Source organism: Rhinopithecus roxellana, chromosome 1 (assembly GCF_007565055.1).
Source record: "Rhinopithecus roxellana isolate Shanxi Qingling chromosome 1, ASM756505v1, whole genome shotgun sequence".
Taxonomy (NCBI): Eukaryota; Metazoa; Chordata; class Mammalia; order Primates; family Cercopithecidae; genus Rhinopithecus; species Rhinopithecus roxellana.
The window spans coordinates 123,772,604-123,794,227 of record NC_044549.1 but is presented as its reverse complement, the minus strand read 5'-3'; the positions used below and the strand labels follow the sequence as shown (position 1 = coordinate 123,794,227).

The window sequence follows — 21,624 nt, the reverse complement described above, 5'->3', positions numbered from 1 at the left end:
CCAGGATATTGGCATTCTGCTGTCCACTGCCAAAAAAGACCACTGCTTTCCATTGTCCCAGTCCTGTGAGAGTAGAAACTCTGCCTCCATCATGGTTGGTGCCCAGAGCACACATACACCTGTAAATTTGGTCCAGGAATGTTTCTCTTTGGCATTAGACCAAAGGGCTGTGATAGCTACATAGGTCACCCTAAGTTGTCCAAACTGAACCACTTCCCAGTCCTTTAACCCAATTTTTGCTTCACACCTCCTTGCCTTTGCTCATGTTGTTCTTCACCCCGATACACCCTTGCCCATTCCTGCCTGTCCACTTGCTACTTTTCCCTCAAGTATGTTACCACTTTAGGTAGCCCTCCTTGAGGTTCTCAGCCTGCAGCATCTCTCCTCCTCTGAACTCCTCTGGACTTTATTGGTGCCTTTCTTAGAGTATGCATCACCGGCTACCTTGGATAATGGTTCTTGGTATACAAGTCTTGCCTCCCTACCACGGGTCCCTTGGCGACAGAACTCATATCTGAGTCACCTTCATCTCTGCCTCCACAGTGCCTGATCCAGGCTCATCAAATAAATGAAAGTGTCTCATGAAGCCATCATGGGTTATAGTCTTTTGTCCTTATATTGCTTCGAAAGGTCAGTTCCTTGTACCCCACCCTTAGAGGTGCAGAAAGGTCTCTCTTCTCATCCTTAATATGAGTGTCTGCTCAGAGCTAGGCAAGCCACAGGCACTGGGTCACCCTCTCTGTGCAAACGACTTCTTCCCTGCATCTCTGAAACCACAGACTATTGGCCTGAGGCCCTGCCCTGCTTCAACTCCAGGACTGCGCAGCATGGAAAGCACTCATGAGAATAGCCCCACACAGGCTGAGGTGTCCAGCCGCTGCCTCTCAGTTTCTAATCACCTCCTTCTTTTCCCATGGCCATGCTGTTGGCCTGCTGTGATAGCAAGGTAGAGCATAACAAGAGAAATTCCAAGGAAAACAGCTTATGCAGGTTTCTTTGGTGGGGGAAGGAATGAGCTGTAAAAGGCGTCTGGTCTGTGCCCCTGCCTCTGGGGGACACTCTTGGTCTGTTTTGGGTGAACAGTTCTCTCTCCAGTTCAGAGAACCTTCCCTTGGTCACATATTCTCACTCTTCAGAAACGGATTTTTGGCATTAACCCCTCCTCCCGTGATTCACCCTCCTTCCTTCATGCATCTGACCTGCAATTGGTGGCAAAGGGAGACTGAGGGAAGCAGAAGCCAGGATCTGAGCAGAGGGAGTGAAGGGCAGACAGTGTTCTAGCTCATCGGGTCACCTGCTGGTGACCTCAGAGCTGATGCCCTGGGAGAGAGTGGGGCTCAGCCTTCCCCGGGGCTCCTTCCTTTCTTTTGGCTCCTGGAAACTCTGGAATACTTCTGGCGAGCCTGAGAGTTTGGGGGCCACGACTTGAGGATAATGGAGTGCAAGGGTTCTGGGGGCAGTGGTGGGGTGACCCACCTGGGAAAGGGAGCCATCCCATCCCTCCTGTGACATGGTGCAGTGGGGGCTGTGGAGAAGGTGAGGAGGCCCATGCAGCCTTGAGTGAGTCACACCCTCATGCACTTGATGGCCTCTTTCTTCCCTTCTAACAGGGGCTCAGATCCTGGAGTAGGATTCTCCCCAACTCAGACTCTTTCTAGTCCTAGGGAGTGACAGACATAGGACAGTCCTAGGTAACCCCAGCCCTGTGGTCTCCACACATATAACACCTGGGGAGGCCTCCAGCCCTGCTGCTCACAGGATTTCTGCCAGTCAGAGGAGTGCAGGAAACACGGGCCAGGAGGAAGAGAAGAATCTCTATTACCCTCTAACCTTTCTTGGCTTTCTCACCCTTGCAATCAACTATGCAGGCCTGGGCTGTAGGAGAAGAGTCCAATTCTGAGCCCATTCTCTCCTCCGTCCAGAACCCACCCATCCTCCCAACTGAAGCCTGGAATAAAGGCTCTGCTTTGGAAATCTTTCCTCCAACACACCCACCCCAAGTAAATTTGCAAATGATCTGCCCGTATTAGCCTAATGTTTTAATGAAGAAATGTACACAAAGCACATGCCGCACCCCTGTCCCCACCACACACACACCCTTGATGCCCCAGTCCTCACCCAGGTCCTCTGACCTCCTCTCCTCTTCCCTCCCTGTGGTCACAGCAGGCCCAGCTGTGCCCACCCTCCCTCCAAGGGGCTCAGCCCAGGAAAATAAGGAGCCGGCCCATCCTGCAGGCAGGTGCCCTCTGGATCTCCTGAAGCGAAGAAGAAAGAAACCCATATGGTGAGGATCCAGGAGGTTCACTGTCATTCTGTTTAGTGACTTAGCTTGGAGCCAGGAGGCAGAATGGCCTCCTCCCTTGTTTTTCTTCCCCAAGGACTTCATGTCCTCCTGGCCAAAACCTCACCAGGAGTCTTCTCACTCCTGTCTTCCTGGGGCTCTGGGCACAGCCTCCATCCTTGGGATTGGCTTCCCAGGCCAGTGCAGGTGTCGGAAGTGAAGCTTCAAGGGTCCAGGACCATCCCAGGGTGAGGTGAGGCTAGGCGCTGGGTTCTGCAAGACACAGGATATTCCAGTTGGTCCAGAGGGGCAGCCATCCTGCCCTGCACCTGTTCAGTGGTGAAGAAAACTCAGCATGGTGCTTAGGCTACAGGCTCTGCCGTCAGGGGGTGTGAATTCAAATCCGGAGCCACCATGTGCTCTCTGAGCTTGGGCGAAGCCCTTTGCTGGCCCCTCGGGAAACAATAGCCACACCCAATGCCAGCTTTGTTCCAGGACTACATGTGTACACAAGCTGGGGTGCTTCGAGAGTGGCTTCCTAATGCCTAAGCACAGGTGCTACAGAGAGGAGAGATACTCCGCTCCAGTGCAGAGGGGTCATTTTTCCACAAAGGTCACCTGAGGCTTGCCTTTTATTACTATTCAAAATATAAGGTGTTTTAAGTGCTATTGAAGGAAAAACTTTATTAACATATATTATCTGCACTACTGAAAAGGAGACTACCAATGGGAGAATAAGCATGGCTTTCTAGGCACTAAATGTCCATATCTCGACATATTTAACAAAGAACAATACGGACGCCTGTTCATTTCTCAGCCTGCAATGTGTCGTGTGGCCCCACTGGGAAGCTTAGGTGGGCAGTACACAGCCTTTCAATCAAGAGTTGCTCACCAAGTTCAAATACCTCAATTTAAAAGTGGGCAAATCGGCCGGGCACAGTGGCTCATGCCTCTAATCCTAGCTCTTTGGGAGGCTGAGACAGGTGGATCACCTGAGGTCAGGAGTTTGAGACCAGCCTGGCCAACATGGCGAAAACTTGCTTCTACTAAAAATACAAAAAAATTAGCCTGGTGTGGTGGCAGATGCCTGTAATCCCAGCTACTCAGGAGGCTGAGGCAGGAGAATCTTTTGAACCCAGGAAGTGGAGGCTGCAAGTGAGCCGAGATCACACCATTGCACTCTAACCTGGGCAATAAGAACAAAACTCCATCTCAATAATAATAATAATAATAATAATAATAATAATAATTTTTTTTTAAAGTGGGCAAATCGAGACCACATGCGGGCCTGTGTTGGTAGGTTAAATAGCTGAAAGTTATGCCATAGGGTCAGGCAGAGAGTCCTGGTCTCCTGACTCCCCACTGAATCCCTCTAGGCGTCCCCCGGAGGCTCCCTGAAGGCAGGCAGGTGACTGCTCTCCTGGCTTTCCTTCCTGTCCCACTGCCAGGGCAGCCACCATTACCTATGACAATGAGGGTGGCAGTACTGACTGCCTGGCCCAGCGTGTTCTCGGCCACAGCCTTGTACTCGCCGCTGTCCTTCAGGGATACGCTGGGGATGGTGAGGGAGCACACGCCCATCAGGTCAGTGCTGTATACTGCGGGGTTTCCTTCCAGGCTGCGGTCGTTCTTGAACCAGGTGACGTGGGGCCGGGGCGAGCCCTGCACAGCGCAGCTCATGCAGCACTCGCAGCCCTGGGGCAGCAGATGGGACCGCAGGCCCACCAGGAACCGGGGCTTCTGGCTCAGGTCCGGCTCCCGGTAGCTCTGAGCCTTCACTGTGAACTTGTCTGTGGTGAAAGCCAGGGTGAGAGGGAGGAGGGTGAGAAAGTGAGGAAGGCCTGGCTGAGACTCGAGTCTGGGTAGAGAGCTCAAGATGCTACCATGTAGGCCTTACATGGGATTTCCTGCCGCACCTTGCCTGCAAACTTGGACCCCAAGGCTTGCCTCATTCTATCCTTTTCCTAAAATTCTTTATGGATTTTTTTTTTTCTTTACGTATGGATTTTTTTTTGTAGCTAACACGCATTCACTGTGGATAATGAGAATACACTGAGAATCAAAGGAGAAAGAATAAAAACCAGTCATAATCTCACTACCTATAGATGACCATAGCTGACATTTTGGTGTAGAGCTTTCCTGACATTTCTGTATTTTATGAAAAAGAAACCTTCATTTGATTTTACAGCCTGCTTTTCAAGTGACTTATCTTAAGGTCCACATCTACCTTGCTGTAAAATATAGTTTGTTTTCAGAGAAATGTTAACCTCTATTTGCTTATTGTCTGTGGCTGCTTTTGAAAATCCTCCCAAAGGCACTTCAGACACCCAAACACCCACACCAATCTCATTCTCCCCACGGAGGTCAGGGGTGCAGAGGATGTCAGTACAGGTAGATGTGAGGCAGGAGAGGGAGGAGCAGCAGCTCAGGGATGCTGGCTGTTATTTGGCATGCTCCAGGCCATTTCTGCCACAGTCCCTATCTTGTGCACCTGCCATGCTTGGGTGCATCCCGCTGCACTGCAGAGCACAACCCCACCCTGCCTGCTCCTCCCTCTCAGGGGCTGCTTACCGCGCTGCCGGGGGATGCACCAGGGCTGGCTGGTGTAGGAGGGTTTGCTGGCCCCCAGCTCATTCTTGGCCACCACTCTGAAGTGGTACTCGTAGCCAGGGAGGACGCCCAGGAGGGTGAAGCGGTTGGTGTGGATGCGGTCGGCTGCCTCACGCCAAGGGCCATGTGCTGAGGAGCGCGTGAACACTGCATAGTGTAGCGGGACACCCCAGGCCTCGTCCGGAGAGGGCTCCCACTCAGCCGTCACCGTCCCAGGCACGTTCTCCTGTAGGTGGATGGGCCCAGGTGCCTGCGGACATGCTTCAAGACAGACAGCAGAGGGAGGTCACGTGGAGGGGACCCAGCAGGGCCGCTGCCAGCCCCCTCCAGGTCCCAAGTCTTCTGAGGGTCCTGGGGAATGCAGTCTTGCCACACAGGTAGCTGGGGCCAGAGTGAGCTTGGCCAGAGGTCCACAGTTATCTCTAGAGGGTAGAAAATCTCCCCAAAAGAGTAATTATAATTCACTTCAGTTTTTAAGTAAAATGACACAGGACAAGACATGCATTTTTGGACAGAGGCAGGGCTCTCATGAGGCTGCATTACAGAGCCCCCACTGTTAGTCTATTTGATCATTTCTGGATATCCAGATGCTCCTCCAGGGCAGGAGCTGTTTGGAGCCAGAGGTGGGGAGGAAAGCCTTTATTCTGTGCAACTGGCTGCAAACAATTTTGTCCCCTGGGTCTTTGGAGTGATGTAACAGTGGTGACTGCCTCTGCTCACTGACTCAAAGGGAAGGATAACTGAGGTTGGAGAGGAGACATGACATGACTGTCTCTAGGCTCCTGAGGCAGAAGGACAATGGAAGTACCCGGGGAGCTTCCGGGGTCCTTTCTACTTTCTATCATCAAGCACAGAGGAAAGGTGGAGAATGGTCACCTTGCATACCTAGCCCTGGTAGAGTGGCTGAGACCTATGACCAGACCAGTGGACATCTCCTTGCCTTGGTGAGTGGCCAAGCCAGCGTCCAGAGCCCAGAGCCAGGCCTGCCTCACCTGCCACCCTGATACGGAAGCTGTGGGCAACCTCCTTCCCCTGCAGGGTCCTCAGCACTACAGTGTAGAGACCACTGTCCGAGAGGCCAGCCACAGGGATCAGAAGCTGGGTGAGGCCATCCTTAGTGACGGTCACACTTCTTTTGGGCAAGGGCAAGCCGTCCTTCAGCCAGGTCACCTCAGGCATGGGCACGGCCTGAGAAAGGAGAGGAAGGAAAAGTTGAGAAGGGCAGCTGGCAGTTTCATGGAGGTGATGGCATTTAAGCTAGGCTGAAGGTAGAAGTGGTGAGAACAGCCTTGTACAAGGAGAAAGTTGGCAAGAAAACACAGAATGTCGACAAGAAAACACAGGTGGGAAAGAGGGGTGGTGACAAAGTGTGAGGTTGGCAGATGGGGTTGGTAGGGGGGCAATGGAACAGGAAAGGAAGTTGGACAAGGAGGTTTGGCAAAAATGCAAAGTGCCCTCCACATCACACCTATACAGACATCTGGATGTTATCCTGTAAGCCAGGAGCCACTGTTGTCAGATTCTGAGCAGGAAAGCATAATGAGTTCTGGAGTCACATGGCAGGGGGTGGGATGGGAATGAGAAGGGATGTGTGGGGAGGGGAGTGTTAACTACCCTGGCACCCACATAGGAGATAATTTGGCAAAAGTCTAGGAGGAAGATTTCGGTGTCCTGGCCTTGAACTGTGGTGACCCTGAGCAGGGTGGGAAGGCCAGCCCAGCTGCTTGGTGACCGTGCCGCCAGTTCCCTACGGGGCCCTCAGTACAGGGCACGGTAGGTACCAGAGTCAAATGAAGACACTGATAGTAACTAACTGAACTTACAGGATTGTTCTGAGAATTTAAAGCGTTAATAATAAATACATGGAAAGCAGAGAGAACAAGACCCAGTACATGATAATTACTCAATGTGCATTAAATATTTTTGTCATCATTATCACTGTCATTATTGTGGTTAAGAACAAGTCATTTAGAGTAAGATAGACTGGTTTGAATCTGGCTCTGTGTGCTATGAGCTTCCTACACAGATGATGATGATTTTAAACAATAATAATATTAGGACATATTGGGTGCTGCCATATGCCAGGCCCTACATATACACTTTCAATATATTAATTCCTTGAACCCTCGGACCTTTGAGATAGGTTACTATTATTATCCTCTTTTGACAGATGAGGAAGGTAAAACACAGAGACATTAAGATATTTGTCCTGGCTGGGCACAGTGGCTCACACTTGTAATCCCAGCACTTTGGGAGGCCGAGGCGAGTGGATCGCCTGAGGTCAGGAGTTCAAGACCAGCCTGGCCAACATGGCGAAACCCAGCTCTACTAAAAATACAAAAATTAGCCAGGTGTGACGGCAGGCGCATGTAATCCCAGCTACTCCGGAGGCTGAAGCAGGAGAATCGCTTGAACCCGGGAGATGGAGGTTGCAATAAGCCGAGATCTCGCCACTGCACTCCAGCCTGGGCAACAGAGTGAGACTCCATCTCTAAATAAATAAATAAATAAATAAATAAATAAATAAATAAATTTGTCCAAAGTCAAACGGCTGTGAGTGATGACGTCAAAATTTGAATCCAGGCAGTTTGTACTTTTAGCCACCACCCTACTGTTACAAAGTCAAGTGGTGTTAGTGTTGGTTAAGGGTCACCCTGAGTCAAATGTAGGTCATGTGATTGCACAAAAATACATTGTGAAGCCAAAGGGGACCATCGGCACGGCCGGCTCTCTGAATTCCTGAACTAGGAGAGGTGGAGAACCGGAAGAGCCTTAATTTGGAGGTGCAGTAGCAGAAAGCTACCACCAGAGGGATTTGCAGGCCTGGAGCAGAATGGCCATCCCAGTGGCCAAGTGAGGGCGGTACCTTCAAGGAGGACCTGAATCCTTCCTTCCTCATGTCTCTGGCCTGATTTCCACAAGCCCAGGGCACTGACTAGGGGCCAGAAAGGAACAGGCAAGAAAAGAGAGCCACAGGGCTGAGTCTGGCCCCCTTGGCCTCTCTGGGCTTCCCTCCCCACACCCCTGTAGGTATACTCACTTCAAAGGAGATGGGCACACGAACAGTGTCCCCGACCTTGACCGTCAGCAAGTCCTTGGTGCTGGAGTCCACAAGGAACTTGGGACAGACTGAAACACACAAGAGGACTGGTTACCTCCCTCCTGCCTCGCAGTTGGACCCCAGCCCCAGGTCCCCAGCAAGGCAGGGCTGGAGGGGAAGACTGGGCCAGTTGGGATGCTGAGATCCCAACACACTGGGGCCTCTAAAGGACTGGAGTGCAACAGGGAGCAGAATCTTCAGGGGGGACCCCAGGGGCTGGTGGGGAGATGCTAGCAGGGGAAGGACAGGAGCTGAGAAAGGGACCCTGCAGGGAGAGGGGTGGACTAGGCTGGAAAAGAGGAAGATGCTGATATGTGGCAGAGCACTTATGCTTTGCAGATGAAATAGACACCAATCTAAGACAGGAAGTGACTTGCCTGAGGTCACACCTTGTTCGGGAGAAAGCCAGGACAAGATCCTGGGACTCTGGACTCCGTGTGCTGTGTTTGTGTCTCCTTACTGTCACAGTGATGACTAGGGTCAGCTGGGGTGGCCCAGTGACAGCTTGGGTCAAAGGCAGGTCAGGTGCTTGTAGTGGTTAAAGCCCAAAGGGAAAGACAATCCTCTTTTCAATAATAACAGGGAGCTGGGCATGTCCCATTCTGAACGTGAACCACGGGAGCTGAGCTGCACTTAGGCCTTCTAAGGCCATGCGCAGGAAGCAGCCACTCTCTCTCCCAGACAACATCAACTTTGGAGTCTCCAGGTTTAAATCCTGGCTCTACCACATACCATTGGTGACAACGTGGGCAAAGTACTTTGAACCTCAGTTTCCTTCTCTGTAACTTCAGAATAGAAACATTAATGTTGTAGTATAGTTATGAGTCGTAATGAGAACATTTCTAAGAAGGGACTGCCTAGCCCAGTGCCTAGCACCTAGTAGGTGCTCAATAAATGTTACTTCCTGAAACTGAGGGTGGAGATCCTGGCTTAGCAAGTGCATGGCGGCTACTCAGGGGCCCTCTCTCAGGAGGGGCTTGCAGGGCTCAGAGGTCGGGGAAGGAGGCAGCACTCACCAGTAACAGGCATGGCTTGCACTAATGTGTCCAGGGCAGTGGGCTGGCTCTGACCTCCTTCATTAACTGCTGTCACCCGCACAAAGTAGCCCTCTCCAGGCCGAAGGCCCTTGGCTGTGTAGCTGGTGACTGGCACGGTGCCCGCATGGCACGGGAACCACTGGAGACTGTCTGAGCCACACAGCTCCACCACGTACCCCTGGGCTTCGTCCCCGTCGTTGGTGTCTGGCCCAGCCCAGCTCAGAGTGAGGCTGGTGTTCGATGTGTCTGTGACTTGGAGATTCCTCACCGGCCCAGGGGGTCCTGCCAGGCAGCATGGGAGCGTCAGGAATGGCGTCTCCTGAGGGAGGCCACTCAGTGTGGATATTGATTAGCCTTCCTTGTGGGAGACTGGGAAGTTTTTCCACTTAGCAATTCTGCCTTTAGATTCTTCCTGAAGCACCTACCTTGTTCCAAATTCTTACTGTAACCAGCACTTTGTCTCCGTTATGCACACAGATCCCAGGCCACCTCTCCCAGGAAGCCTCCCCCAACTCCTTTCCCTCATTCATTCACCAACCTGCCAAATGCCTTCTCCTAACTATCCTTCTGTAATTCCAGAAAACCGATATTTTAGTTGATGACCTCTTGGGTTCCATTATCCTGTAAGACTGGACTTCTACATGTTTTTATTCTGAACTCTAAACTCTTAGAGTCAAGACTCTGCCTTTTGGGTACTCAGTGCAGGCTTCTTGTTCTCCACTTGTTACATGAGAACAATAATAATAGCCCCACCTACCCACAGAGGTTTTAGAACAAGCAAAAAGCACAATGAGTGTGGAACCGCCTGGTGAGCTTAAAAATACCGGCACCTAGATGCCACCTCAGAGATTCTGATTTAATTAGTCTGGGGTGCAGTCTAGGCATCAACATTTTTAAGAGTTTTCCAGGTGTTTCTAAATATGCAATGAAGTTTGAAAACCACTAGGCTAGGGCAGTGCTTCTCAAACTTTAATTAGTATAGAAGTTACCTGGGGATTTTGGTAAAACTACAGACCCTTATTCAGTAGGTCTGGAGTGAGGCCTGAGATTCAGCATTTCTCATAAATTCTAATAAGATGATGTTGCTGGGCCATAGGCCTTGCTTAGCAGCAAGAATCCAGCAAATGTAGTGATTGCTGTGGCTGCTGTTAGACACTGCTTATCCTATCCATTGTCTCTACTTTCCACCACTGATAGGAGAGATTAACAGGCTATGGGTCCATGGCTCATGCCTGTAATCACAGCACTTTAGGAGGCTGAGGCAGGAGGATAGCTTGAGACCAGGAGTTCAAGACCAGCAAGACCCTGTCTCTACAAAAACATAAATTAGCAGGGTGTGGTGGCACACGCTCATAGTTCCAGCTGCTTAGGAGGCTGAGGCAGGAGGATTGCTTGAGGCCAGGAGTTCAAGGCTACAATGAGCCAAGATTGCATCACTGCATTCCAGCCTAGGTAAAAGAGTGAGATCCTGTCAGAGAGAAAAGAAAGAAAGAAAGAAAGAAAGAAAGAAAGAAAGAAAGAAAGAAAGAAAGAAAGAAAGAAAGAAAGAAAGAAAGAGAGAAAGAAAGAGAGAAAGAAATAGAGAAAGAAAGAGAGAAAGAAAGAGAGAGTGTGAGAGAGAGAAAGAGAGAAAGAGAGTGTGAGAGAGATAAAGAAAGAAAGAGATAGAGAGAGAAAGGGAAAGAAAGAGAGAAAGAAAGAAAAGAAAAGAACAGAGAAGAAAAGAAAAGAAAGAGAAAAGACAGGACAACCTTGGTCCATTTGCAAGGAGTAAGTTGCATGGGCCAGCTTTCCTCCCCCATCCCTCCATTCCACACCCTGCCCTTCCTAGGACTAAAACTCAGATACCACTTGAACAATGAAACTTACAGAATGTTCCGGTCTTGTTGGGTTCATTCAAACAGCCTGAACACCTGCAATGGGCTAGGCTCTGTGGGGCACAGAGATGCTCTCCAGGTGTTGACCACCTGGCCCATCCAGCAAGTGCCAGAAATGTGCTGCTCCCCAGAGGACTTGGTGTAGGCAAGCTCATTAGGGGATGAGAAATACAGAGCAGCATTTTCTAAGCTGTATGCCTTGGAGAGATGCTTTTAATAGGTATTTTGTGAAAAAGCTAGATTTGGATCAAGGTTAGACAGGTTTTTCCCCCTGCAAGACTTGGAAACATCATAGGCTCACATCATACACATCTTTGATCAAAGACATTTTTTGCTGTTCCTGTTGTTCTCAGAATGTCTGTTGGCATCTCTCGATACACTCCACATTCTCAAGACCACAGGTCTGAGGTAGGAAACGCTATCTCAGACTGTAAGTTTCTCAAGGGCAGAGACCAGGATTGATTCACCTACTTCCTGGCACAATGCTGGCCATTTAGTAGGTGATGGGCAAATATTCATTCGATAGAGAATTGATGCTGAGCTTCCCCTGTCACCTGCTCTCCACCCTGCCTGATGGGCACACAGGGGTGAGTGAATGCTTATGGGACTGGAGCAGGTGGGCCAGATTGGGGGCTGGCCTGCCTAGAGGCCAAAGAGTGAGTGAAGTGATCCTGAAAAGAACTCCCCCTTTTTATTTTGTTTTATTATTATTATTATTTTTTGAGACAGGGTCTCCCTCTGTCATGCAGGCTGGAGTGCAGTGGTGCAATCATAGTTCACTACAGCCTCCAGCTCCTGGGAGGGCTCAAGCAATCCTCCTGCCTCTGCCTCCCAAAGTGCTAGGATTACAAGTATGAACCATTATGCTTGACAGGGAAGGAATCTTCTAATACCACTGCCTGGCTTCTGGGCCTATTTGATCTCAATATAGGGCCCCTAAGATGTGGCTCACCCGAGAGGCCTTTTGATTTTTATATCTCAGCCCTCCTGACCATGTCCTTCAGGACTGCCCCGACCTGTGACCTCCCGTCAAGTCCCACCCAGCTTCAGGGCTATCCTGTGCTCACCCCCACCCCCATCCTGGGTTGGTTCCTTACTTACTCATGGGGTCCCGAGCAAAGACGGCATCTGATGGGGGTCCAGGCTCTCCAGGGCCTGAGGGAGCTACAGCTGTGACCCGGAACTCGTACTGACAGCCCTGCCGCACGTCCGCCACCGTCCACCTCCTCTCTGTGAACAGCCCGCTCATGTGAGTCCCACCCGGATGGGGCTAGACATGGGGAGATAGCTTGGGTGCCTCCAAGTTCTGAAGGAGACCAAGCCTGGGGTCCCAACACATTCCTCCCTACAGCCCTCCATGCGCTGTGACTCAGTTCCCTCCAAAGTGGAAAGAGCACTGCTCAGGGCATCAGGGGCCTCAGATCCCTGTCTGGTTCCACCACTAACTTGCTGGATGTTCTTGGGCAAGTGCCTTAATCTCCCTGGTTGTCTCTGCCTCACAGAGTTGCTGTTATATTTAAATAAAGCAGGATAACTAAATAGTGAAATTGTAAGGCTGCCCTTTGCTCATCTCTCTTTCCAGAGGTAAGGAAACTGAAGCCCTGACAGGCCTCAGCTTCTAAGTAGCAGAGCCATGACTTGAACCCAGGTCTCCTGGCAAGCTGTTCTGAGCCCGTTCTTCCCTCCTCAAACCTGGAGTTCTGCAGCACACACGCAGAGCAAAGAAATGCTAAGGGTTACCAGAAGACCTCTCGCATCTGCCCAGCCCTTTGGCTTTTCCAAGTTCTTTCTGATCTCAGAATGCAGTTTGTTTCTTAGGAAACTACTTAGTGGGGCAGGGGACCCTCCTCTCCACTTCATGGATGTGGAAATTCAGATCTAGAGAGGAAGTGAACTGTCCAAGGTCAAGGCAAGAAGTAGAGGGGCCAGGGCTAACAGCTTCATCTCTGGCTCCCAGCTGGGATTTCTGAATCAGGGCTTCTTGACCTCAGCATGATTGACATTTTTTTTTTTTTTTTTTTTGCCAGATACTTCTTTGGGTTTTTTGAGAGGAGGGGGTGGGTTCTGTCCTGTGTACTGTAGGACGTTTAACAGCATACCTGACCTCTTTGCACTAGATGCCAGTAACATCTACCCTCCACTCAGTTGTGACCATGAAAAATATCTCCAGATACTGCCAAACCACCCTAGATGAGAACCACTGTATTAAACCAATCTGAACTGACAAGTTCCTGGCATCCTGGAGCCAGGAGCGGTCTAAGGAAGATCTGGAAGCCAGGACAATGCTCACCAGGCACCGGCTGGTCGTTCACTGCTGTCCAGGTGTTGCTCCCCTTCTTACGCCTCTCGATCAGGTAGCCCAGGATGTGGGCGCTGCCAGGGCCCCTAGGTGCCGTCCATGTCAGTGTGATGCCCTGGCTGGAGGCTGACAGGATGGCTGGCGCGGAAGGGGCCTTGGGGAGAGCTAGGAGCAAGGAAGATTCCAGTCAGCCAGAGGCCTTGAAAGGTGCCGACTCACGGGGAGCCCCTGGGGGTAGGAGGCACGGGCATCTGGGGCAGGCCACACTCCTCCCTGTCCTAGCGAGTGTCGGGGCTGAGCCAGCCCACCCTAGGTCAGTGTTCCGGCTATTCAAGGGAAGGAATGAAAAGACAGAGAAGGCACCGTGGCACCGTGGCCTCGGAGCCTAGAGCCAGCCCTGAGGCCCCTCCGCCTCCGGTCCCCTGATAGGATGTTGGAGATGGATGCCCCTCTCTCTCTGGGGCCCGAGACAGTAGGCTTTGCTGGCCCATACCCTCACTCCCGGAGACTCTAAAACACTTCCTCATCTGGGTGCCAGATCCCAAATGCAGCTGAGGGAAGGAGTCTCCACAGTGCTATAGAAGGGCCTCCGAAGCCCTGAGCACAGGCTGGTGTCATTCAGCCTCTGGGACAGCCTGCCCTCCTTGGCACAGTGGGGAGCCCAGGAGCTTCCCCTACCCCCAGCCCCAGCCTTTTCTCTCACCCTCAGGAGCCACCAATGTCTCCTCAGACTCCAGGGCCTCGCCAGCCCCCTCCGAGGTCACAGCCCGCACTCGGAAGGCATACTTCCTGCCTGGCTCCACATGGGCATCCGTGAAGGTGGTGCTGTCAGCAGGGGCCTCACCCACCTTCAGCCAAGTGCTCCTGCCAGCCTGCCGTCTCTCCACCAAGTAGCACTCTACAGGCTGGCCCCCATCATCCCTTGGGGGCCGCCAGCGGAGGCAGACACCAGCCCTGTGGCAATCCTGAACCTCCATGGGGCCTTGTGGGGGATCAGGCTTGTCTGGGGACCCACAGAGAGGAGAGGAAGAGGAGGGGTCAGAGGAGCTAGATGGGAACGGCGCCACCCCCCGCCCCCCTTCGCCACTCATCAGTGGATAAGCCTGCAATGGGGCAGACCCTCCAGAGAGCCTTGGGCATTACCCAGAGGGCCACACATTCTTCAGATGTCCCCACCCCCAACACATACGTGCACCGAGGGATGTGCCATGGAATGCACCAGCCCCTCCCAGCTCCACCGTCCGGGGGCTGGTATGGGCACCTGCTCGGCTCACAGCAGTCCTACCTTGCTGGCACCACTCAGGGCTGGGGACCACCATCCTACCCAGCAGCTTCCTGAGGGCCCAGTGCATTGGGGTCAGAGAAGCGTAATCGGCTCCCCCCCAGCAGGAGCCCAGCACTGTGTTGATCTCAACTGCTTCTTCCTAAGCAGTCTGAGCAGAGTTAGGGGTAGGTCTGGATCTTAAACAGCATGCAAATGAGGATCAGAGCCACCAGAGATCACACCCCAGGCCTGCCCTTGATGGCAGGGAGGGCCCAGAACCCTGGGGACTCTCAGGCCTTGGTTGGGGGAAGACGGGGTTCGTACCTATGACTTGCAGGGTGAGCTCAGCCTGCACAGAGCCTCCCTCACTCCTCAGCGTCACACTGTACTGGCCGCTGTCCTTCCTGCCTGTGCTGGGGAGGCACAGCCGCGTGTAGCCGTCCCCCAGGTCCACCTGGGCCTCCTTGTCACCACTGCCCACCACCTTGGCCCCGTCCTTTCTCCAGGCAGCCTGAACGGGGAGGTGGCTCTGGAAGGGGATCTTCACTGTCACCGGCTTCCCAGCCTTGACCACCAGTGGCTCTCTCAGTTTCTCTGTCACATCGGGAGCAATGGTAGGGGAATCTAGAAATACAACAAGAGAGTCAAAGACCAGAGCACTGGGCACCGGGGAATGCGGAAAGGAGGACCCAGAGAAGGAAGTCTGGGGGAAGATTAAGGAATCTCCTGCCCTGCCACAAAGGGAAGGGGCTTCATCTGCAGTGGGAGAGACCAGGCTTAGATCTCATCAAGGACTTCCTGATAAGGAAAGAGCTAAGATGCTGGAACAGGCAGAGTATGAGTCGGCTTTTTAAATCATCTTCTCTGGGGATGAGATTAGATACTGGCTGCAGAGTAGCCACAAATTCAGGTGTTTTAAAGCAAGGCATATCACCTGGTACAAAGAGACTGTGGGACAGGGCAGGGCAGGGCAGGGCTAGGTCTTACCCTGGACGGTCAGAGTGGCCTCGCTCTGCTGGTCACCAGCTACAAAGGTGTACCTCCCGGCTTGGGTCCCCTGCACACGCGCGATGAAGAGGCTGTGCACGAGACCATCTTGCTTAAAGATGACTCCATCCTGGGCGGTGAGCTGGAGACAGGGCCACAGCAGGAGAAGGTCACCCCATTCCCATCCCAGCTCCTCCAGGCCAGCTAACCAGAGCCCTTTACAGACGCCAGGATCCTGATAACAGCTGTGTGAATGGAATGCTTACTGTGTGCCAATGCTCTCTGTGCTTAGCACCTTATTTAATTGTCGTAACAACCTTATGAAGTAAGTGCTATTATTATTCTCACTTCATAGATGAGGAAGCCAGACTGTTTACCAGCTTGCTTGAGGTCACAAAACTGGTAGTGGCAGAGCCGGGATCTGAAGCCAGACCCAGCTGATACTGAGCCCCACGCCCTGAGTCACTTTGATGTTTCTCTTGGGGTGACAGCTTTAATGGAGAACAGGGAGGTTGTGCAGGGGTACGAGGGACCCCTTCTGGTAGGGACGAGGAGATGGCATTTATATAAACCCTTGAAGGATGGGTAGGATTCAGCAGGTATGGGTATAGAAGAGGCATTTTGGATGGTGGAAGAACAAGGGGTGTGCTGCAGGGCATAGGATACACATCATTTAAAAATCCAATTTTATTTTAAACACACTAAGTTATTGGCTATTTAAACTTCTCCTGAGGTAGATACATTAGTAAAATGAAGAATGAAAAATCTTTCTTTCAAAGCCTCTACCCTCTTCTTGTTCTCTGCTTTACCTCTGTCCCTCCTGCTGGTAAAGAGAAGCTGTGAGGGGAGGCAGTACCTTGACGCCATCCTTAAACCAGGTGCCAGGTCCCAGGTCACTGGTGAGGGTACAGGAGAGTGTGGCAGCCTCCCCCTGCTGCACCTTCATGTCAGCCAAGCCCTGGGAGAAGTGGCCTATGGGGCCTGGAGAGACACAGAGGGGGTCGCCAGAGCTGAGCCTCCCAGGCCATGGCCTGCGCTGTGCCCTGCAAGGCCACCATGGTCCTGCCAACTGGGCACGGCTGGTGTCAGCAGGGCTGGTTCCCAGCATCTATGCTGCCTTGGTGCCAATGCCCTGGTCTTCCCAGACAGGAGCTCATGCATTGCTGCTTTTCTCAGCAGGACCTAGGCTGGTCCAGGAGACCTGGGGTGTAAAGTATACGAAGGCCCCCTTCCTCCCGCCGCTGCAAGTCACCCAGGTGAGAAGTCTGGTAACCCACAGAGAGTTGGGTCAACAACTCTGGTGCTGTGGACATAAGGTTTCAAGAGCAAAGAGGTCTCCTAGGAGAACTCTGAGCCTCTCACAGGCTGGACCCCATCTTCATAAAGAGGAAGAGGTTGCTTCCTAACTATGCAAAAGGTTCCTGAGAATGGGGAGTACTGGCAGGGACAAAATCCTGGGGCCGGAGGCAGAACTGGGACAGACCCAAGCATCCCACTGGCCAGGGAGCTCCCCACTGTCTCTAGCCCATGGGAGCCAGCTCAGCAGAGAAGCACCTACCTCGGGTCTCCTTGGAGAAACTGCCAGTGTCAGGCTTGTATCTGGATGTGGAACTTCGGGTAGCATCTCTCCTCTCTCCATAGATGTCCAACCTGCCATCTTTGCCACCTCTCCTGCTACCAAGGTGACCGGGGGGCTCCCGGCTCTGATCTTCATTTAGCATCTCCTCGAGGCACCCCCGGTTCTCCCCCATAGACTGCCATCCCATGCTTCCAGCCTCATCTGCTCCCCTTCTCTTTCCTCCTCCCACCTCAGCCCCTGACTGTGCCTGAGACCTGCTCCTGAGTGAGCTCCTGTCTGACCTCCCAGTCTCTTCTGCTCCCTGCACCTCATCCTCCTTTAGGGCCCCAGGACCCTGGACCTCACCATTCTTAGCCTCCAGGGACCCCTGCCCCCCGAGGGACATCTTTCCTCCTCTCTGTCCCTTGCCTAGCTGAGAGCTCAGGTCCTGGGTCCCTCCTGACCTATCTCCAGAGGCTCTTCTGCCAAAGGGACCATCTAAGCCATTCCAGGCTCCCTGAGGTCCTGACTCCCCAGGTTTTGGGATGACAGCATTTCCCTGCTCAGTAGAATTCCCTTTGCCCAGGATACCTGAGTCCTCTGCACCACCAGAACTGCCCCTTCTAGGACCTGAACCTTTGCTATCCAGGGACCATGGGCTTCGGCATCCACCAGCCGCCTCTTGGCCTGGTGCACCCTCCCTGCCCTTAAAGCCCCCTGGCCCTTCATGGATCCCACCAAAAGCGGCATCTTTTTCCCGCAGAGAACCAGAAGCTCTGGAGCCTGCGGGCTGCTTCCCAGCACCTATGCTGCCTCGGCTAAACCCCTGGTTTTCCCAATCAGGAGCCCAGGCATTGCTCATTCCTAGTCCATCAGCAGGCCCTGATGTTGACTTGCCCCTTTCCCCAGGCATAGAGCTGCTGTCCAGATCCTGGCCTGTCCCTGCTGAGCTCCCTGAGCCTATCCTTCTTCCTCCCAAAAGTGAGTCCCTGCCTCTCTGAGATGCCAATCTCCCCTGGCCAGCAACTCTACCCCTGTCTGTCATTCCTGGGCCTGCTTTCCAGATGTCCTTTTCATGTCCAGACCCCAGAGCAGCCATTCCTGCCCAGGTTTCACCTTCTACTGCCCCCTTGCCATCAAGAAACCCAGAAGACCCCATAATCCCTGCTTGGTCTGGAGACCTATCCTTTGCCCTGGGAGCCCCTCTGTCCCTAGAAGACCCTGGAGTCCCAGAACTATCTTGCCATTCTTTGACATCTAGTTTTCCCTTGGCACCAGCAGCCTCCAAGGCTTCAGGGATCCCTGAGGTTCCATAGCCCCCAAGATCTTTGGTGGAGCCTCTCTCATCTGAAAGAGTCTGCGGCCCTCCCTGAGACCCCAGCACCCCTGGGCCCCTGGAGCTGTCTCTGTGTGCCATGCCACCTGCAGTGCCCAGCATTCCAGCCATCCCAGATTCCACCCCAGGTCCTGCCCCATCCACAAGCCCTGTTTCCCTGGCTCTCTCTGGACCATCCTTGCAGCTCGTGCCACCCTCTGATGCTACCCAATATCCTGACCTGTGCCCCATGGCTTTGTGGCCTCTGGGTCCAGCCTCATGTCCCATTCCAGCTAGTGAGCCTGGTACTCCAAGCCTCCCTGAACCATCTCCATAACCCATCTCACCCTCTGGCCCCATTTCCCCAGATCCTCCTGAGCCTCCCCTATAACTGACCTCACTCCCTGACCCCATGCCACCAGTTCCCCCAAAGCCTTGCCCACAACCTGCCTCACTCCTTGACAAAATGTACCCAGAATCCTCCAAACTACCCCTAGAACCTGCCTCACTCCCTAATGGAATCCTCCCAGAACCCCCTAAAACATTCTTATAACCTGCCTCCCCACCTGAACTAATTTTTCCGGAACCGCCTAAACCATTCCTGTAATCTATATAACTCCCTGAATCCATTCCCTTAGGAGCCCCCAAATCCTTCCTATAACCTGCCTCATCCACTGACCCCATTTCCCCAGAAACCCCTAAACCATCCCTAAAACCTGCCTTGCTCCCTGAACCCACTCCCTTAGGAGCCCCCAAATCCTTCCTGTAGCCTGCCTCATCCACTGATCCCATTTCCCCAGAACCCCCTAAACCATCCCTGAAACCTGCCTTGCTCCCTGAACCCATTCCCTTAGGAGCCCCCAAATCCTTCCTATAGCCTGCCTCATCCACTGACCCCATTTCCCCAGAACCCCCTAAACCATCCCTAAAACCTGCCTTGCTCCCTGAACCCGTTCCCTTAGGAACCCCCAAATCCTTCCTGTAGCCTGCCTCATCCACTGACCCCATTTCCCCAGAACCCCCTAAACCATCCCTGAAACCTGCCTTGCTCCCTGAACCCATTCCCTTAGGAGCCCCCAAATCCTTCCTATAGCCTGCCTCATCCACTGACCCCATTTCCCCAGAACCCCCTAAACCATCCCTAAAACCTGCCTTGCTCCCTGAACCCGTTCCCTTAGGAACCCCCAAATCCTTCCTGTAGCCTGCCTCATCCACTGACCCCATTTCCCCAGAACCCCCTAAACCATCCCTAAAACCTGCCTTACTCCCTGAACCCATTCCCTTAGGAGCCCCCAAATCCTTCCTGTAGCCTGCCTCATCCACTGACCCCATTTCCCCAGAACCCCCTAAACCATCCCTGAAACCTGCCTTGCTCCCTGAACCCATTCCCTTAGGGGTCCCCAAATCCTTCCTGTAGCCTGCTTCATCCACTGACCCCATTTCCCCAGAACCCCCTAAACCATCCCTAAAACCTGCCTTACTCCCTGAACCCGTTCCCTTAGGAGCCCCCAAATCCTTCGTGTAGCCTGCCTCATCCACTGACCCTATTTCCCCAGAACCCCCTAAACCATCCCTGAAACCTGCCTTGCTCCCTGAACCCATTCCCTTAGGGGTCCCCAAATCCTTCCTGTAGCCTGCCTCATCCACTGACCCCATTTCCCCAGAACCCCCTAAACCATCCCTAAAAACTGCCTTGCTCCCTGAACCCATTCCCTTAGGGGTCCCCAAATCCTTCCTGTAGCCTGCCTCATCCACTGACCCCATTTCCCCAGAACCCCCTACACCATCCCTAAAACCTGCCTTACTCCCTGAACCCATTCCCTTAGGAGCCCCCAAATCCTTCCTGTAGCCTGCCTCATCCACTGACCCCATTTCCCCAGAACCCCCTACACCATCCCTAAAACCTGCCTTACTCCCTGAACCCATTCCCTTAGGAGCCCCCAAATCCTTCCTGTAACCTGCCTCATCCACTGACCCCATTTCCCCAGAACCCCCTAAACCATCCCTAAAACCTGCCTTACTCCCTGAACCCACTCCCTCAGAAACCCCCAAATCTTTCCTAGAGCCTGCCTCGTCCATTAACCCCATTTTCCCAGAACCCCTTAAACCACCCCTGTAACCTGCCTTGCTCCCTGAATCCATTCCCTCAGGAGCTCCCAAATTTTTCCTATAATCTGCCTCATCCACTGACCTCATTTCTCCAGAACCCCTTAAGCCATTGCTATAACCTGCCTTGCTCCCTGTGCCCATTCCCTCAGGAGCCCCCACATCCTCCCTATAACCCGACCCCATCTCCCCATAACCTCCAATCCCATTCCTATGACCTGACTCATCCACTGACCCCATCTCCCCAGGACCCCTTAAACCACCCCTATAATCTGCACCCATTCCCTCAGGAACCCCCGAATCTTTCCTATAATCTGCTTCATCCATTGGCCCCATTTCCCTGGAACCCTTTAAACCACCCCTATAATCTGCGTTGCTCTCTGAACCCATTTCCCTGGAACCCTGTAAACCACCCCTATAATCTGCCTTGCTCCCTGAACTTATTCCTTCAGGAGCCCCTAAATCTTTCCTATAATCTGCTTCATCCATTGACCCCATTGCCCCAGAACCCCCTACACCATCCCTATAAGCAGCCTTGCTCCCCGAACCCATATTCTCAGGAGTCCCCAAATCTTCCCTGTAACCTTCCTTATCCACTGACCCCATTTCCCCCGAACTCCCAATACCCTTCCTACAACCCGGCCCATCTGCTGATCCCATTCCTTGGAGGTCCCCTGAACTATCTCTAAAGCCTGCCTCACCCCCTGGCCCTGTACTCCTACGCCCAAGGCCCCTTGACCCTCCTCCATAGGCTGTTCTGACCCCAGTTCCCTGAGGCCCTGGAAGTTCTGATCCATCTTCATAACCCAGCACATTGTCAGCCCCATAAGCCCACTGGCTCTCAGAAGCAGCCCCGGTGTGAGGTGCTAGTGCCTCAGGGTGCCTGGTATCATCCCTGTAACCAGTTCCAGCTCCAGAGGCCCTAGCACCAGGGCATCTTGTCCCATCCCCCTCACCCACTTTGCTCCCTGCCCTCAGAGACCTTGGTTCCATGGCTTCTGGACCCCCAGAGCCATCTTCATAGCCTCCTTCTCCAAAGGCCCCCAGGGCCTCTGAGGCTCTGAAGCCAGTCTGACTCCAAGGCCTTATTCTTTCAGAGCTCTCTGGTTCTGCTTCCACACATCCCATCCCAACAGTCTCCACCACTCCAGGGGCCTTGAGACCACCTCTACCCACAGACCCCGTCATCT

General features: G+C 53.0%; 1 protein-coding gene across 2 annotated transcripts in view; it reads right to left on the bottom strand.

Annotated features, from left to right (window-relative positions):
• Positions 1–2,077: 2,077 nt before the first annotated feature.
• IGFN1 (immunoglobulin like and fibronectin type III domain containing 1) overlaps positions 2,078–21,624 on the bottom strand; it is a 37,700-nt gene continuing 18,153 nt past the window's right edge. Inside the window, exons 13-25 of one of the 2 annotated variants that reach the window (XM_030929905.1) lie at positions 17,014–17,129; positions 16,312–16,436; positions 15,456–15,597; positions 14,793–15,092; positions 13,908–14,207; positions 13,196–13,369; positions 12,007–12,135; positions 9,008–9,310; positions 7,932–8,020; positions 5,884–6,079; positions 4,853–5,152; positions 3,745–4,071; positions 2,078–2,554 (exon numbers count right to left, since the gene is read on the bottom strand). In XM_030929905.1, coding sequence (XP_030785765.1) covers positions 2,541–2,554; positions 3,745–4,071; positions 4,853–5,152; positions 5,884–6,079; positions 7,932–8,020; positions 9,008–9,310; positions 12,007–12,135; positions 13,196–13,369; positions 13,908–14,207; positions 14,793–15,092; positions 15,456–15,597; positions 16,312–16,436; positions 17,014–17,129 — 2,515 coding nt within the window. In that variant the 3' untranslated portion in view covers positions 2,078–2,540. Of the gene's footprint in view, positions 2,555–3,744; positions 4,072–4,852; positions 5,153–5,883; positions 6,080–7,931; positions 8,021–9,007; positions 9,311–12,006; positions 12,136–13,195; positions 13,370–13,907; positions 14,208–14,792; positions 15,093–15,455; positions 15,598–16,311; positions 16,437–17,013; positions 20,079–21,624 lie in introns of those variants that run through there. The other variant, XM_030929900.1, reaches the window with a different exon arrangement.